At 45.8% G+C, this 18974-nt stretch overlaps 2 protein-coding genes across 3 annotated transcripts; both read left to right on the top strand.

The window, feature by feature from the left end:
- The first annotated feature begins 1810 nt into the window (after positions 1–1810).
- Positions 1811–3144, top strand: LOC144386337 (VIP36-like protein). 2 transcript variants are annotated; one of them, XM_078087086.1, is made up of 3 exons: positions 1826–1903; positions 2035–2055; positions 2214–3144. In XM_078087086.1, exons 1-3 carry the CDS (start codon positions 1838–1840, stop codon positions 2379–2381), a joined length of 255 nt encoding a protein of 84 aa, XP_077943212.1. In that variant the 5' UTR covers positions 1826–1837; the 3' UTR covers positions 2382–3144. The 2 variants fall into 2 exon arrangements, 1 of the variants encoding a protein (XP_077943212.1); XR_013452040.1 differs by lacking the exon at positions 2035–2055 and having other exon boundaries at positions 1811–1903; positions 2214–2374.
- A 7624-nt stretch (positions 3145–10768) lies between these two features.
- LOC120831271 (uncharacterized) lies at positions 10769–18080 on the top strand. Its single transcript, XM_078087084.1, has 13 exons — positions 10769–11166; positions 11686–11777; positions 12145–12312; positions 13174–13278; positions 13801–13923; positions 14322–14426; positions 14541–14595; positions 15236–15336; positions 16125–16279; positions 16483–16642; positions 16765–16887; positions 17249–17318; positions 17599–18080. The coding sequence occupies exons 1-13, from the start codon at positions 11133–11135 to the stop codon at positions 17721–17723; spliced, it is 1416 nt and encodes a 471-aa protein (XP_077943210.1). The 5' UTR covers positions 10769–11132; the 3' UTR covers positions 17724–18080.
- Positions 18081–18974: the final 894 nt, after the last annotated feature.

The following is an 18974-nucleotide window of genomic DNA, read 5'->3' as shown; positions in this document are numbered from 1 at the left end:
GTCACCTGGCTGACTACGCTCACAGAAGCTCTTATACACAAGCTGCCTTTGAGCTGATGGTCGTCTGCCCTGCGTGTGATTCAGACGAATGTCATGAATATCTCAGCGATTTTGAAAGCAACACAGAATCATCTGACTCAGGAGAGGTTTTCTCACACGTTGACAACTCCGGGACTGAGGAATCATACTGCATGGGATCCAACTGTGATACTCCAACCTCACCGGAACCATTGCAGGAAGACGAGCTTTTTATACTCCACAACAAGTCTGTACAATACAAAGTATTGGAGTTTATTGGAGAAGGAGCCTATGGCAACGTAGCCAAGTGTGTCAATATGAATACAAATGAGAATACGGCCATAAAGATCCTCAAATACGTAGATAATTATGCCAAGGAAGTAAAAATGCTGCAAAAGCTCAGGACACTTGACCCAGAGAGAAATAACTTGGTGAGATTCATGGACAGTTTCATAGACGATGACATGTCTTGCATCGCTTTTGAGTGTTTAGACAGGAGTCTTTGGGATTTGATGTTACAGAGAGAGGAACGATTGACTCTTAATGAAATCCGTCCTATAACCAGTCAGCTACTTGTAGCACTCAACGCCCTGAAGGGTATCGGCCTCCTTTACACAGACCTGAAACTTGACAACGTTATGCTCGTCAACCACCAAGATCAGCCCTTCAGAGTGAAATTAATTGACTTTGGTTTGGCCATGACAGCCTCCGAAGTATGGGAAGGAATGATTGTACAACCTTGTGCATACCGAGCACCAGAAGTGTCCTTGGGCCTCCCCATATCTGAAGCCATTGACATGTGGTCACTGGGATGTGTCTTGGCATGTCTGTTTTTATGCCAGAACATCTTCAAAGGAGAATCATCGTACGACGTAATGAAAACTATTTGCTGTCTGCTCGGTCAGCCACAAGACCACCTGCTAGATGCTGGAAAATACACTCACCAGTATTTCAAGAGGAATCGCTGCACTCCCAATTCACGATGGAGACTGAAGACACCAGAAGAGTATGATGACCAGCTGCATTTGTCAGAGTGGGAATTCGACCAAATCGGAAATTTGGCTGACGCAGTAAACAAATATTCAAATGCAATTGACGAGGTTGAAGTTGAAGACACAAGGGCATTTTTAAATCTCCTTCAAATGTTGCTCAATCCAGATGCTGAGATTCGAATAACACCTGAGGAAGCCTTGGAACATTCTTTTGTCACCATGAGTCACCTGGCTGACTACGCTCACAGAAGCTCTTATACACAAGCTGCCATTGAGCTGATGGTCGTCTGCCCTGCGTGTGATTCAGACGAATGTCATTAATATCTCAGCGATTTTGAAAGCAATATGGAATCTTCTAACATGGACAACTCCAACACTTAGGAGGCACACTAAATGGAATCCAACTGTGATACTTCAACTTCACCGGAACAGCCACGTTTTGGGTTCACAACTTTTATTTTGTAGTTTCAGGCCTCTGGTGCTCCTGGGTTAACTTCACTTCTTCTAACCCTATTCACCATATAACGTAAACCCCCTTAACCCTAACCCTAACCCTGTTTATACTTTCTCTCCTTTCCTCTCGCTGGTTAGTCGTTTTTTTAAATCTATTAGTATATTTTACTTTTATTTAATTGTATTTGTCCCTCAGACGAGATTCTATTTGTCCCTCAGGGGAGCACGGTCGTCCTCCAATCAGAGGCTTGCCTTGAACCCGACTGAACAATGCCAAGAAGCATCCCGCGCCCCCCCCCCCCCCCTTAAACACACACTGTGAAAAGGCCTGAATGATCCTTGTGTCTGTCTCCACAGGCGCCGTGTTCGGCAGCATGAACCAGTTCACCGGACTCGGCGAATTCGTGGACACGTACCCCAACGTCGAAAAGAACCTCGACGTGAGTGACGGCCGGTTGCTTCCTCCGCACGACCAGGTGGTCGTGAGCGTCCTGCCGTGCTTGTTTATACAAAAATTATATCAAAAGCGTGTTTTTCTCTCTGCAACCCCCCCCCCCCTCAAAATGTGCAGAAGACCCAGCCTGGAACTCAGGTAGCATCTGAAACATCAGTTTGTCTCATTACCTCCATCGCTTCCCCGTCTCACCACGTGCCGCCTCATCGCGTGCATGCGCTTCGTGTTCTTGTGGCGCGTCTGTACTGTTGCTGCTGCCGGGCCCCCCCCTCACCTCCCCCCGTCTCCCGTCACAGAGAACGTTCCCGTACGTGTCGGTGATGCTGGGGAATGGGACTCTGTCTTACGACCACGACTACGGCGGGCGGCCCACCGAGCTCGGGGGATGCACGGCCACGGGGGATGCACGGCACGCAACGCCATCCACGACACCTTTCTCCTCCTCAGATACTCCCAACGTGTAGATACACGCTCTACAACATCAGGAGAATACGTCCCCTTCTCACTCAGAAGGCAGCGCAGGTACTGATTCAGGCTCTTGTCATCTCCCGCCTGGACTACTGCAACTCCCTCCTGGCAGGTCTCCCTGCCACCGCCATTCGACCTCTGCAGCTCATTCAGAATGCAGCAGCTCGACTGGTCTTCAACCTTCCGAAATTCTCCCACACTACTCCACTCCTCCGCTCTCTTCACTGGCTACCGGTGGCCGCCCGCATCCAGTTCAAAACATTGGTGCTCACGTACCATGCTGTGAATGGATCGGGTCCAGCTTACATCCAGGACATGGTCAAACCCTACATCCCAACCCGCACTCTCCGCTCTTCATCTGCAAAACCACTCGTTCCTCCCTCACTGAGAGCAAAACACTTGACTAGGTCTCGACTCTTCGCTGTCCTTGCGCCGAAATGGTGGAACGAGCTCTCTGAAGACACCAGGACCGCAGAGAGCCTTCACATCTTCCGCCGCAAACTAAAGACACACCTCTTCAGACTCTACCTCGACTAAAGACTAACAAATTGTAGCACTTAAATTGTACTTGTAACGTCACTCATCTATAGCAAATTGTAAATTGGCTTATTTGAGGAAATTGCACTTTCTTGTTTCTTGTTCTCCTGAGTTTGTACCCTATGGTTGAATGCACTTATTGTACGTCGCTTTGGATAAAAGCGTCAGCTAAATGACATGTAATGTAATGTAATACTTCAAAAGCCGATTTACGGTAAGTTTTGAAACGGTTGTAATATTGCCAGATAAGAGGCTTCTACACAGATCCATTCCTGTTGAAAGAACCACATCAAAATGCCGATGAAATTTAATACATCAACAGTTCTTCTGTTTGATTCGGATGGCTAAGTCGGGGGAATGAGATGTAGCATTAAGGCAGAGAACTATGAAGCTGTACGGGCAAATGTAAACATGTATCATTGGGGCTGCTCCACGTCCCGTGCCAAAGTGTCCCTGAGCAAGTGTGGTGGAAGATTTTGCACAGACAATCGTTAAGTAAGAATCAAAGGCTCTGAGTCAAGTATGTCTTTTCTCCGTTTATTTCCTTGCAAGGGAAAAAGGGTCACAACAGCTACGTGGTCAGTAGACTGTCAAGAACCTCCTTTTTTTCCCAACACCTCGAGGCAGTTCTTATACCTAAGTTTAGATATCGGTGGCGTCAACAGAAACCTTTGACCATCTTGTTGAGTATCTACAGTCAGGATACTGGGAACATCTTATCCATGTAAGACACGTCAGCTCTTTGACCGTATCCTTGCTCTCCCAACATTCAAAAACAAAGGTGGTCATAGACATAACAAACACTTTGTTCAATCTCTACAGCTATGACCCTGGAAACATCTAATCCAAGTGGGAGACATCAGTTCTTATGTCAGGGCCTTTGTGACCTAAGCACTTGCAACTAATAAACTGGTTATACAAATGAAGCATTTAAAAGGGTCACATATCATTTTCCCATTACATTCCACTCTTTTGATTACATAATAATCACAAACTATGCAATCAATTTAGAATGACTACTCTAAAAATTTACCATCTGATATCTACCACATCAAATATCACAAAACATGAACATCTGGACATCGCTCACAAAACTTTGCCTGCCACAGAACAAAAACTCCCTAAAAAACCCTCCGAAATGGGAAAATAGGAAGACATCTGTTAGGAGAAGATAAAGTCTGGAAACCTTCTCACAGGATTTGAGCGTTACACCCCAGATGTCATGTGTACAGTATTGAAATAAAAAAGAAATGAAAACATGTTTGAATCACAATACCAGAACTTGATTCCCTTTCACACAATACAGATATAGAATATTGTGGAAAGGTCATTATATCAATCATATTTACGTTACATACTAATAAATGCAGGGATAAAAGCTGTTTTTGTGAGAATGTTATTTCTCATTGTTTTAGCAAGCTACTGTGAAACAAAAAACATTTAGAACACCAGGAATGCACACAGACAGTGTGTCACTATGTCACTATGCGTACGTGTCGAGGTCGTAAGTGTTCAGCTCGTCAAGGGAGTCCGAGTCACTGTTGGGGTTATTGTCAGAGTCATTCCATGATAAGAGAGACCCACTCTTTAGGCAGCGGACTACGGAATCACAAAAAGATGCTGAGATACAATGAAACTGAAGCAAGCAATAATATGAATAAAACTGTCGTGGCAAAAACGACTACTGTGTCTATGTGGAGGGGTCCTGGCCGTGTTCTTCTTCTTGTGTTGGTCCGCAGGTACACGTTGGGATGTGGAGTCTGCCAACCTTCTTTCTTGTGAGGCACCCGCGTTGTAGACAGTCAACACAGATCACAATGCACTGTGTGTCTGTCGGTCAACTGCCCGTCCGTGGTCACTGGATCGGTGGTGTCGGTTGATTGACACTTTTTGTGGAGGTAGGGTCGCCTGAGCCCACTGCTGGTACTGGATCTGGAACCTTCTTGCAATGGGATGCGTGGACCCAAGTTGCTCTTTCAGCTACCTTGACCGCTGTTTGGGTGACCAGGAGAATCTGGAATGGACCCTGCCACCGTTTAGCTTTCCAACTTTTCCTCCTGAAGTCCTTCACCACCACGAAGTCACCTGGTTGCAGTCGGTGTAGTGGACCCGTTGCTTCTCTTGGAAGTGCAGCTACAACCTGTTTTCTTACATCAGACAAAGTGGAAGACAGTTGAATGCAATAGGTTAACATGTCATTCTCGCACATTGTGGTGGAAGGGAGTGGTGTTCCTGGAGCTTCCACACCTATATGGGGAGGAACTGCGAAAAGGATTTCAAATGGGCTTAGGTTGCTGCGTGTTCGTTTCCTCATCCGCATGTACATCAGAACCAAGGGCAGTGCTTTTGTCCACGATAGACCTGTGTCTGTGCAACATTTGGCCAGTTTTGTTTTCAATGTTCCATTTTCTCTCTCTACCGCTCCTCCACTAGCTGGATGGTATGCGCAGTGTGTTTTTAAGTCAATACCCAGGTATGCACTTAATTCTGTGATTGCTTGGTTGACAAAATGTGAACCATTGTCGCTAGAAATTTTGCTTGGGATTCCCCAGCGGGGAATGATCTCTGAAATCAAGGCTTTAGCCACTGTGGAGGCTGTCTGCTTACTGGAGGGAAACACCTCAACCCATTTGGACCACATGTCTACCATTACAAGACAGTGTTTCTTACCTTCCGATGGGGAGAGTTCCACAAAATCCATCATTACATGTTCAAACGGTCTTGCGTAAGCTGCAAAGCCTTTTGTGAACCATGTTGCATCAATGATACTTAACATTCCCCCTTTTGACACATGGTCTAACCCATGAGTCAATTTCGCATAGTGAGGGAAGAAATGTTTAGGTAAGCATGGATTACCATTCGGACCATACCAGATGCCGTCTATGAATTTGGAGTCGGAGGAGGACCAAAAACGTCTCTCATCTGAAGTAGAGAGGGACTGCACGGCTGCAAGAGAGGAGGGAAGAGAACACATGGCAGGAACTGGGCGTGATGGTTTGGGAAGAGGACGTCTAGCAGCCGCTTTTGCAGCTAAGTCTGCTCGCTCATTCCCCTTTGCGATGTCGCCTGTGCCGGATGTGTGCGCTGCACATTTACAAACGGCAATAGCTGTGGGCAACAAAATGGCATCCAATAGTTCTGCTATCAGAGTGTGGTGTAACACTGGTTTGCCATCCGATTTGAGAAAATTTCTGTGTCTCCACAGCGCGCCGAAATCATGAACCACGGCAAAAGCGTATCTGGAATCAGTGTGAATGGTTGTCGTTTTATCCTTAGCTAGTTTACAAGCTTCTGTTAGCGCGATTATTTTCTGCTGCTTGGGCTGAGAGGTGACATGGAAGAGGGCCGGAACGCAGAACAGCTGAGTCTGAAACCACAGAGAAACCCACAAGATTAGAACCAGTCAGGGGATCCCGTGTAGCAGATCCGTCAACATACATTACCATGTCACTGTTGAGCAGAGGTGTGTCTGCGAGGTCTGGTCGAGGTGTGCACTGAGCTTCCAGCTCAGCCAAACAATTATGCTCCTCTCCATCCTCCGGAGTGGGGAGAAGAGATGCAGGATTGAGGACATTGCAGCGTTTTACTGTAACATTCGGCATGTCTAGGAGACATGTGTGATATCGAAGGTAACGCGCTGCAGATAAATGAGACGACTTCTGTTCGAGAAGAATCAGTGAAACCGAATGTGGAACCAATAATGTTAGCGTAGCATAGCCTACAATGTCACGAGAGGCTGTAAGAGCCTTTTCAGCAGCTGCCACAGCTCGAAGGCACTGTGGTAAGCCTGCTGCTACCGGATCGAGTTTTGCAGAGAAATAAGCTACTGGTCGTAGTTTATCGCCATGGGATTGTAGGAGCACTGATGTCACACATCCAGAACGTTCGTCAACGGTTTGTGTGAACGGTTTGTGAGGATCAGGAAGACCCAAAGTCGGAGGAACTTGTAACGCGCATTTCATGTCCGTGAAAGCTTGAGAGGCTGCAGGGAGCCACTGAATTTTATCATGCGCGCTGAGATTTTTTCCATGTATCAATGCGGACAGAGGTTGCTCGAGTTGGGAGTAATTTCGAATAAATGACCTACAGTAGGAACACATTCCCAAAAATGACATCATCTGTTTCTTGGTTTGTGGTTTTGGAAGTGTTACAATTGAGGCAATGCGTTTTGGTGATAGTGTCTTCCCTTCACCGGAAATGTTATGGCCTAGGAAATTAACGTTTTGTGAAACAAACTGTAGTTTGGATAGGCTGGCCTTGTGTCCTTCCGCTGCTAAGTGTTGAAGCAATTTGAGTGCGTCCTGTTCACACTGCTTTTGTGTTGGAGCTGCAGTTAAACAGTCATCAACATACTGCAAAAGCGCTGTTCCTGGAGACAAAGTGAGGCTCTCCAAACTTTCCCTGAGTGCCTCGTTGTAGATCGTAGGTGATTCTGTGTAGCCCTGACACAAGCGTGTGAAAGTGTAAGGCTTGCCATTGAAATTAAACGCAAACCAAAACTGACTGTCAATGTCCACAGGGACACTGAAAAAAAGCATTTGAGAGGAAAACCATCGAGCATCAGGTGGAACCTGTGTCATAATGGTGTAAGGGTTGGGAACATTTGGGGCTCGTGCGTGGACGGCTGCATTAACTGCTTTTAGGTCCTGCACGAAGCGCCACTCAGTTGGTTTGCCTGCATCTCTGATCTTTTTAACTGGAAAAATAGGTGTTCTTACCGGCGAGTCAGGACATGGAACAATGACTCCGGCCTTTAAGAGGGAGTTTAACACCGGTGTTATACCGTCAATGGCCTCTTGGCGCAGTGGGTATTGATGTTTGTGGGGACGGAAGTCTGATCGAGGAGTGATGACCACAGGTTGACATTTTTTGATGAGTCCCACGTCATATTTATGCGCTGCCCACAAAGTGTCTGGGACAGAACTGAGGGCAGGAGAAATAGAGGAGACATTAGTCAAAAATGTATCAGTGTGTGTGTCAGAAAATATGTTATTTTCATCCATGACATGAACAGATCTAAGAGCAGGTGTGCAAAATGCGAATGGCTGTTTAAAGAAGCCTGTCGACGGAGAGCGCATCACAAGTGGATCTGGTGTAGCCTCCCAATCTGCCAATGCCTCGCACGCTGCGACAAAAGGTCCCAAATCTCTCCATTGGTCTGTTGCTGCTTTAGACAAGGAGATGTGTGGGAAAGAAGAGTCCACATTAAAGAGGTGCTGCTGAGAGGGGGTGAGAGAAATGGAAACAGCACATTTAAGTGTGGACCAAAACAATGTCATACATGCAATTTGATCATTCAGATCCTGTAGAAATAATGCATCATATTGCTTATCTGGCCCATGTGACACATGAGCTGTGCAGTGGAGATATGAAGCATCCATGCACTCTGCCTCAGGCTGGACGCGTGATACTGCCAGGTGGGACAGTTCTGATTGTGAGTCAACCGGAAGCCACCACTGGTACACAAACATTGGATCACTTATAACTGTATTTGCCATCTGGTCAATGGCTCTGCATCTCACCACTTGCAACCCTGTAGGAGTGGAGATGAGGCTAATGCCGAAAGAACACATGAGGTCTCTGCCCATTAGATTAATGGGACAGCAAGAGGACAGCATAAAGGAATGTTTTACTGTGATGTCTGGTTCAGGGTCAGTTGAGTCAGTGTGTGTACTGGTCATAGGTGCTGTAAATCTCTCTACAATAGTCATCCCTGAAGCTCCTTGTGAGAAAACCTGTTTTCCACTAAGTTTCTGACCTGGAAAATACTTCTGTTGTATTACAGAATGTGTAGCCCCCGAATCAACCAAAAACGATAAAAGTTTCCCTTGAATTTGCACCATAGTGGTGGGCATATTTTCAAATGATTTTCCTGAAAACTTTGCATATGTGTGTTTAAGTGAAAGCTTTTGTTGTGTTCTCAATTGCTCTGTGATGTCCACGAGAGCTTGTTGTTGCTCTGGTGTGTGTGTGTGAGTGTGCGTGCAGGGAGTTAGTGCAGAAAGCGTTTCTTCATTGCAGGCTGCGGTGTGTGTGTGTTTTACTTCCCTTATCATGTGAGGCCTCAGCATGGTTGCCGTCTCCCCCTCACATGCAGCCTCCTCCCCCTCCGCCTCACGTCAATCGGAATGTGCGTTGCCACCCCCAAGCCGTGAGTGCGTCTCTGTACGGCTTATTTTGATTTGTACTCCATTCAACGTCGGCCGCACTGGTGTCTCCTGCAACCAGCTGGTTGAGCTTTTGGTAGTGAGTCGGACCCACGTGACTCATTAGAACACGTCGAATTTCAGCAAAGTTGGGCAGGAATTGCTTACAGAAGTCCATGAATGCTTCAGCAAACAGTCTTCCCGAGTGCTGTATCGGCGGGAGATGAGCCATTGCAGCTCTAATGTCCGTATCAGTCCAAGGCCGGAAAACAAGTATGGGACCTGAGTGTCCTGGTACTTGAATCATTGGGGTTTGGAGCACAGATTTTGCATCCGGGGGAACTCCCTCTGGGTCGAAAGAGGGGGAAAAAACATCTGATGTAGATGGTTGCTCTGCAATCAGTTTGTTGATGGCAGAAGTGTCCCCTCCGGTTGCTCCTGGAGAGCGAGATCGAGTGAGGAGAGCAGCCTGTCTCTTTTCCTCCTCTTCGCCGAGGAGTCGTTCCTGTGCTGCTTTCACTGCCGCTTCCTTTTCCTCCCTCTGCCGGGTGTAGTGAACTTTTGGAGCTTGTGACCATGCAGACGAAGGTTGCTGGTTCGCAGGTGAAGCAGGGTACGGTGGTGGGCATGTGTTGAGGAGAGGGCCCCCAGCCCCTGTGAGACTCGGATACAAGGGAGAAGAAGCACATCGGTCATTTTGTTCAATAACATTTGAATCCACTATTTACTAGTCCATAGATCACTGGGTTGAATGGCACAATTTTCACAAAACTCCACACGTTATGACCTAATCGATTTTGTCTATTGCTTTGCAGATTTCACAGGTTTAAAATCATACCTGCAACAAGTCAACAAAGTTAAAGATGTTGCAGTAAACCTCAGAAATGTTTATTTTAACATTGTTGAGCCTGTTTGCACATTTACATTCAAATGCTCATATATTGCATCCCATATACTTTTACTAATGGTACCTCTATATTAGACATCAGTTGATCAGTATCAGACGTTTACCTATATTAAATATGAGTGTGCATTTTTATTAATTGCAGCTTTGGTTAAAAGTGAAACACGAGCCGATTTTGTCGCTCAGTTTAATTTTGTAAACGTAGCTGCGTTTGTCTCCTTTTCTGTGGAATATTTTTTCATTAAAGATCAAAGCAGCAGAGACAATGATACCTTTTTAAATCTATTAAATGGTACTACAAAAATAACCCAAATGTCATAGCTTGTAACCTCTGTTGGACTGACTGTGTAAATGTAAAAAGCAAACTGTCCTCTTGCCCTTTTAGTGGACGTCCAGGAGGAAGGGATGAGCGGCGTGCAGCTGGTCGTCACCCTCCTCTTCTCTTCTCTTCTCAAGCGCTTCTACTGACGAGAGAGAGAGAGAGAGAGAGAGAGAGAGAGAGAGAGAGAGAGAGAGAGAGAGAGAGAGAGAGAGAGCGTCTCCTACCTCATTACCATCCACAAATATATAGAGCCAAATGTATGACACTTTAAATATGTATGTTGCGTTTGATTATCAAATTTCTTGGAGTGGTTTATTTGTTTTGTTACCTTTTTATTGCATTCATTATACCTTTATTTAATGTCATTTGGCAACTATTTTCCCGTCCTCCAAATACAAAGTTTACATATACATATGTTTGTAAAGTGGATGTAATTTGCGTGCCGTGTGTAAAGTACGTCGCACATTGTGAGACACGTGGGTCCGCAGCAGAGGCCGAAGGCGGCCAGCAGGTGTCGCCATCGCGCCGCTCGTTGTTCCTCCTTCATGCTCACGCGACCAATAGACTCCTGCTTCTGTCCAACAGTCAGGGAGCCGTTGATTCAAAACAAGTTGTGATGGTTAACGGTCCGTAGTTTTCAGTTATGATTAACCAGTTGCCGGAATTGAAAAGCATGACACGCGTAGAAACGGGAACCAAGAGGGAAACAACGTTAGCAACTGAAACACTGTTACATTTGAATTGAGTTCCTTTCGGCCAGAAGGTGACGGCTGGCTGAGATATTTAGACTGTTTTTTTAAGACGACGTCTGGACAATAAGTTCCCCGGCACTACAAAGATGAACGATCCAAGTCTTCAAAGCAAAGCCTCGGGTATTTAAAAAGTTAATCCAGTTAACACAGGTGTTAAGACTGCGGTGAATAAGCGCGCGTCTCTTCTTTTTCCCCACTTAAAATGTCTTTCAAGTCATGTCTATAACGTTAGTTCGGTTAACCAAGTTGGTTAACCTGTGACAAAACATTAGCAACAAGTCCATCATTGGTTAAATAATAATTCATATTACGGTAGTTAACGGTTAGCTGCATTACAGATTAGCTAATGTTAGCTAACGCTAAACAACGTCACTGCTTCGGCAGTTTGTAACGTTAGCTAACGCTAACCAAACATAACGTCACTGCTTCCTCAATCGGGCAGTTTGTAACGTTAGCCAACTGTCCAGTAAAACAATTAATACAAATGTAATGACTCCAGCTGATTTGGTGGTATTACACTAAACCGTAACCTCTCAGTTAAATACTGTTAATGTGAATTATACACTAATGGCATTTAGTTGGCCATTAGTGGCGATTCGAGATGATCCATCTTGAACAAAGCACCGTCTACATTTCCAGAGAAAGTGTCTGAGGCGAAGGACGGAGCTGCAGGTCCGGTCAGGGACGACTTCCACCAACCTGCGAGGAAATGGTCTGACAGTCAACTGAAGGTACTGCAACAACTCCCCATTCGAAAACAAACCTTTTTAAAAAGCGACACGTTGAGCTCATATTTGATGCATTATGAAAAAACGTGATCAAAACTGCAAGAATTCAGCCAAACAACTTCTCTCGTCCTGGTAGATTTATTTGTCAGATCACAAGTATCCGCGCTGCGTTTGCAAAGGCAGGAGAACAACTGACCAAACATCAGGAAAAACATTGTGTCTCTAATTCTCATCCTTATCAGACCCGTTTGCCTGGTTGGCGCTTGCTGACCTCGCACTCCTCAACCAGGACAAGACCCCGACTCCCTAAATGAGCAGTGGGAAAAACGTTTTTGATTCTCAATTATTGTTTTATCCTTATGTCATTCAGAAAAAAATCAAACAAGCGGAGGCTAGAAATCAACGTCTGATCAGAGAGCAGAACCGACTACGGTTCGCCGTGACTGAAAAGGAGGCCGCGGTGAAGCGGCTGCGGAAGACGCTGAGGGACAAAAGCGTCAGGCCACCTGGTTACAACGGTGAAGACTCATGCGAGCAGGTGAAGAGCGCATGTGAACACGCATCTCAACATAGAAGCAGTGACGCACACAACTTGCCCCCTTGAGTCTGTGTGCTAAGTCGGGGCATGATGACAGACCCGCGCTCCCTCTAAGGACACCGGTGCTGCCAGCGTCACACGTTTGGCTGCAATATGCCTGGAATGAGGGAGACGTTGAGTTCATGTACATTTAATGCAGCGCCAGAGTCACTCACCAGTTACCAGTGTACTTAGCAATGGTACCAATGCACTGAATGCCAGTTTAAACGACGGCGCATAAAAACAACTGGATGGAGCTGAAGGCCGCGGTACCGTGGAAACATGTATGCCCCCCCCAGCAAACACATATTGATTTGAATACTTCCTCTAAATGCAGTGTCCATTTTTGTATCTGGAGCATCCACTCCAGATGTGCTGCTGCATCGTCGCCCCGCTCTGTACCGGATGGTACTTCCCCTGCGGAGACAAGTTTTAACTACACATTCAATCATTTGGTGTTCGCCCCCACCGACATGTTCCAATTTGCTTGACTATTTTTGTAAAAATGTACTATCAACTAAATATGCGACGCACGTCTCACCAAGCTGGACGTCCAGCTCACGCTAGATGTATTTAGTTACATAAAGCTATTTTAAGCTTTTTGTTTAACTTGTTTTATGTTTCAATCCATTTTCTTAATTGTTTTTAAATTTCCCCTTTCTATTCATTTCTATGGTTTTAACCGTTTAATGTGAAACGCTTAGAATGGCCTGAAATGTTCTCTACAAATACACTTGCCTTGCCCGGCCTTACATTTCAAGTTGTCCCGTCATATTGTTGATAACACACTACGGCCTTTTCCCTTCATTTACTTAATATCAGCGCAAACGGCAGCTGGAGAACAACATTGACAAGATGAGAATGAAGGTCACCGGGGCGAAGGAACTCCAAAAGACCTACCAGCACATCCATGACCACCTGCAGCAGGTGAGCTCTGCTGTTGGATACGCTGAAAGCAGGCGGTAGTCAAAGGACTTCACCGATAGTAGCTTATCAATATGGAGATACTTTTTTCTATTTACACTCAAAGGGGATTACATAATGTCATGAAAGTACACCGATAACTGAAACCACGCTCTCGATGTCTGCAGACATGTCAGCGATACGTCTAATCACACTTTGCAGTGCAGCCTTGTTGAGCTCAGGCTCATCAGCTAAAGAGCCTCAATAACTATCTGTCTTTATTTACTGCAGCTACTCCAGTTGATCCAGGACACCTGTAGCAGTGTGCAGTCTTGTTTCTAACAGGAAGTAACTAGCCAGCCCATTTATCAAGTACAACTTGACATATTTGACACATTTCTTAATGTGTTTTCAGTTACAAAAGTAGATGAAACATTACACAATAGCCTTTGGTCAGGAAACCAGAGAAGCTGTAAGGAAGACGCACGTATTGGATGAATCTAATGTAAACCACCACCGCGTCATTGAGCCGATGCTTGTGGTCAGGAGGTCCGTGAGATGGAGCAGGCGCGCGGCCGCAAAGAGCACGCCGTCAGCACCGGACGGGCAGAGGTGGAGAGACTAAGCAGACAGCTCCAGGCAGAAGCAGCAGCTTTGGAGAGCTCACAGGTGAGACCGCCCCACCACCACGCCCAGCGCAAGCCCCCCACAGCGGCTGTGACGGGAGTCTGCATTGCCTTTATCCTGATATATGAAGGAACCTGGATTGAAAATGGCCGCACAAGTTGAAGCTCTCCTTTCAGCACCATCGACCGTATCTTATGAAATTAGCGGCCTGAAGAAGTACAACTTATTTGTGTGTGTGTGTGTGTGTGTGGTGATTGATGATCTTTCTGACACCTGTCACATTGCAGAGGTGGCAAACAGTGCGGGGGGGCTGGTCAGTCCGCCGGTGCTCTGGTAGAGGAAAACCCTGATGGGCCGCTGTATTTATATAAGCAGAGTTGTTGTTAAAGTCATTTGAAACATGGTTTTCTTGTTGTTATTTCTCTCTTTCTGCCACTCAGGGCAGGTTGGACGAGTTGCTGAGGAAGAAAGAAGAAATGAAGCTTGACCAACTGAATGCAGAAGAAAGGAATCTGAACAGGACACCCGAGAATCAGAAAGGGCGGGTAAGAAGGGAAAAGGAACTAATTCTTGGGTGAAAACAAATGAGATGAATCGCTTTGTTAAAAATAAGTTGTTTCTGCTGCTTCTTTGGTTGCCGGGCCATTTTTCTCATGCAGGAAATTGATGGTGATGAAGAAAAGGAAGAAGGAGCGCACTCATTTCATGTCACAGGTACTGTAGTCCCGCGCTGCAGAGGCAGGTATTCGTACATGTCTAAACTTTACAGTTTCCTGGAATTGAGAAGAATCTTAATTCACTGTGTGCACATACAAGGCAGATGGATTCCATCTAATTATGTTCACAATAAAAAAACCTACAGTTACATCCTGTGTCACTGCTTATCAGCTTACAAGGTTTCATTCACTTTTTCAGTGTACGACTGGGATGAACAACATGAGTCAGATTGTGTCCCAATTTACTGCATAGAAAAGAAACAACAGGTCGATGTCTTTTAATATCGCTTAAGCTCTTTACAGGCTCCTCTCTAACTTGCTCCACCTCAGCTACATTGTAGACAGGGATATGTGTCTTCACCTCCTTTTATCTGAAATCAACACTCTATCTACTCTATTTAGAATCCGGAGAAGGAAAGTAAAGACGCTGTTTACGTATAGGAGACCTGTCAGTCACAGTAAGCCTCATAGGAGCATCATTTACTAAACGAACATGATGCTGGGCTGCAGGAGAGTGTCTAAGAATACTTTATCAACACTAATACATGTACATCAGGGGTTTGGAGCATTATGAGCGCTTGTGTGTCACAACAATGTGAGCATAAAAGAGTTGTGTCATCGAGTGTCGCCCTCTGCAGATCATCAGCCTTGTGACGTCAGTGGCGCTTCCCAGTCCGACAGGAAGCTGGTGGAGGACATGGAGGCTCTGCGAGAAGCTCTGGGCGTCTGTCATGTGCAGGTAGATCCTCATCCTTGTGCTTTTAGTGAGTTTCTTGGTCAGATGCAGCGAAACGATTCAGCCAGATTCAGTGGGAAGTAGCCGGGCAACAAATGAGGTGCTAGAAACCTCGAACCAACCCTAAAACTAAGGGAGCTGAATGATGCAGTCAATCATGTGTCATTCATATCCCACGGACGTTACAGAGGTATGGATCTACTCATCCAACTCCCAGTAAGAAAGCACATTCACCAAACTCTTTCTCTTAGGGAGACATTGTCTAATTTTAAGGAATTCAGTGAGCATCAGAGCAGTCAGCATCGCATTTGCTGATTTGTTGATTTATGAAGACACATTTTGTCCATTTATTATTAGTATTGCCTCTTTTGCACTGTGACAAGCTGCAAATATGCACAAAAAACATGCCGGAGAAATTGGTGACAGAAAGCCGGGGCCCATTACTAATAAATGATGGCCTAATTAATTTGCCTGTCCGTCTTAATAAAACTGTTGTATTTATGGATATTTATGGCAGAAATGGAAGATATGATGTCCTCTTTATCTATATTGGGCTGTAATGGAGAATTGTTCTTCAAGTGAGTCCATGTTGCATCACCACGTTTCTACAGTAGCCCAGAAAGGACAAAAACCAAACACTGGCCATGCAGAGAGCCTTTTCATTTTTTAACGTTACCGTAAGACCACCGTGGTTCTCCTTGTGACGCGCCGCCGTGAGAGCGCTCTGTGAAGAGCAACCTGCCGGCTCGCCACTGGAGGCCGCTGATCTCTCCGTGCGCCTCCTTCAACAGGAAATAGGTCCCAGAGTGGCGTCTCTGTGGGCCACCAAGGAGCGGCTCCTCGCCGAGGTGACCCGGTACCAGGACGAGATCAGGCAGGGGGCCAAAGCCTTCGCCGAGCTGGAGCTCCAGCACACCAAGCTCAAGTTCACACCTTCAGCCACGAGGTACCGTCAGAGAGGAATCAGTTGGTCGCGTACTGCGTTGATGGACAATCAAGCCGCAATTCTCAAGCAGTTGGTAGCGGTCGTGATTCAGTAGTGAACTCGCTAAGCTAATATTTCTAATACAGTCGGCAGCCTGCTGTTAGTATGCTGTAAGTATAGTAAGTAGTGCTGTCCCTGTCTGTGTTGTTGTTGTTGTTGTTTAGGTCAGACGAGCTGAGGGCAGAAGTGAAGGCCGAGCAGGATGAGAAAGCGCTGCGTGTTCAGCGACTGCACGCCGATCTGAAGCGGTCTCAGGCTCTGTTGGACACTGCGGAGCGGGGGGTCAACAACCTGCACTTCAGGATGAGCTGCGTCCCCGTAGAGGTCCAGACGTCTCGTTGTTTGCGTCATGTTCGGATGGTTCTCTTTGGAGCTTCCTGTTCTAGTCGGCTTCTTGTCAGCGTCACAGCGCTGTAGTTTGCTTATTGTCCATCGATGTCTTTCAGGGGCTGTCCAGTGAGTCCCCTACCGATAGCATGGAGACACTGAAGGACATCAGAGCCCGTCTGCCGATGTTACTACAAAGAGCATCGGAGCAGGAAGCCGACAGCGGCTTGGACCAAGAGACGGTGCTGCAATTCTCTCATACCTTTCTTGTTTTATTGGTAAAAGATGCTGCAGGTATAATGTGTTGTGTATGATGTTTGCTGATGTTATTATTATAGTTTTTTTTGGTCCTTTAACACTAAGATACCCAAATGTTGCACAGACTGTCCCTGAGAATATTGATTTACAGCATTCTATTACTTTGTACGTGTCTCCCCCATCGAATAAACAAATTGGACTGGATAGAAGTTACTTTGTTTACCTCGAATTTCAGCTGCGTCCGCCTTTTTCCTAAAAGTGTTTCATCGGTACGCCCATGAGCCGTTTTTTGCTAAGCCTGTTAACCCCCCACCACCTTTGCCTCTGCGTCTTCTTCCTCCTCAGGTTTACACTTTATGCGAACAGCTCAACGCGATGGAGTCAAGGAACGCCAAGGCACTAAGCATCCCTACAGGCGAGTGTAACAAAGGCCCTTTTCCCTCGGCCCATAAAACCCAGGAGAACCTGCTACCAATAGACAATAGACTACTTTTCCTTTGCTGAGTTGAGCTTTGCTTTCCTGAGATGTTGTGGTGAATACGCTATACTGTGTGTGTGTGTGTGTGTGTATATATGTATATATATATATATATACACCCACAATATAGAGGTATATGTAGGTATATTTCAGGAATTGCATTCAACGCTCCAATTTCAAAGGCCATCTGTCTTAACCAAGTGTCTCCGCCTCACAGACGCGTCCCATCTCAGCGGCGGTGAAGAGGACAGCGCTCCGTCCCGCGCTGAGATCAAACGCCGCAGCAGCAGGCTGATTGAAGCCGGGCGGAAGAAGTCATCGAGAGGCAGGAGGAAGCAGTAGAGACTTGCAGCCCCAACTCTTGACACAAAGACACAAATTTGACTCGCGTGGCGTCACACTAATTGCAAGATTCTTACCTACAAGTTCTTTTTTCACTTGAGACAAAAGTGTTATGTATATTTTCTGATATTTTCCCTTTTTTAAAAGTGACACGCCCACAGCGACCCGGCATGCTGACCCATGATCACAGTCTTCAGTAGATCTGGGTCACATTAGCAATGTGTATTACCACCACTTTGCTTGAAACATAGAAATTTAGAAATGTGCCACTGACACACTTGACCCGATTATTGGGTTTAATCTGTCAAATGTCATCAATAAGTCTCCTTCATCATATGAAATAAACAAAAAACAATACTTATCTGGTTCTGTTCAGTTTTTCTGTCATTGTGAAATCAGGGTTTACGACGTTAGAAATATGTGAATAAAAGCTACTGACAGCAGCACGGTGAGCCATGAGAAACATGGTGTCGGAAGGTTCTCTGTGTGCATAAAAACCCTGGAGTAACCAGCTTGTAAGGCTGCTCTGCAGATGCTTACCGGTAACCGGTGTGGATCTAGTGCACGATGTGACTCGGTGATGTGACTTATTGTCTGTAGACGAGGTGTTGCCATGAGAGAGGCAGCCAAGTGGGAGGAGGTGAACTGAACAGCCAAGTGGAAAAAAACACTCCAAACGCACGAAAAAATAAAAGGAACAAACTAGCTTAATAAGAGAGCTAATATTTTATATATAATATAAGTTTTGCCTTCAGGCCTGCCTGAGGGTATATTCTTAACCATAGTTAATAAACATTAAGGGACAGCTGCTTCCTCTCACCTGTAAAGCTTTTTCTAAATCTGGATAGTAAAGATGTGAGGTGCTGGGTTTTGGAGAATTTGCCCGTAGCGATCAATGATGACTCTCCGATGTAAGGGGACAAAACGCCACTTTGCTTGTCCCGGCTTAAAACTGGTCAAATTAACTCTACTGTCTTTTTCTAACTCCAGTTTGCAACGGAGCGAGAGATGAAACAATAAATGGCGTCCTGCTCAGCCGACCTTTGATGGCGGTAGTTCAGCTCGCCGTACCGACTGAACAACTAACACCAGCCTCTTAGCAACTCACACCCCGAAAAAGAAAAGAATTTAGATTAAAGTCGCTGCCACTCAGCGACGGGCCCGTGTAGTTTAATTAAGGAAACGGTTAGCATGAAGGACATAGCATGGTTAGCTAACTAGCGCCATAAACGTCGTCCATCTTCCCGCTTC

Source organism: Gasterosteus aculeatus, chromosome 13, assembly GCF_964276395.1.
Source record: "Gasterosteus aculeatus chromosome 13, fGasAcu3.hap1.1, whole genome shotgun sequence".
Classification (NCBI taxonomy): domain Eukaryota; kingdom Metazoa; phylum Chordata; class Actinopteri; order Perciformes; family Gasterosteidae; genus Gasterosteus; species Gasterosteus aculeatus.
This window is presented reverse-complemented; position numbering and strand designations above follow the sequence as displayed.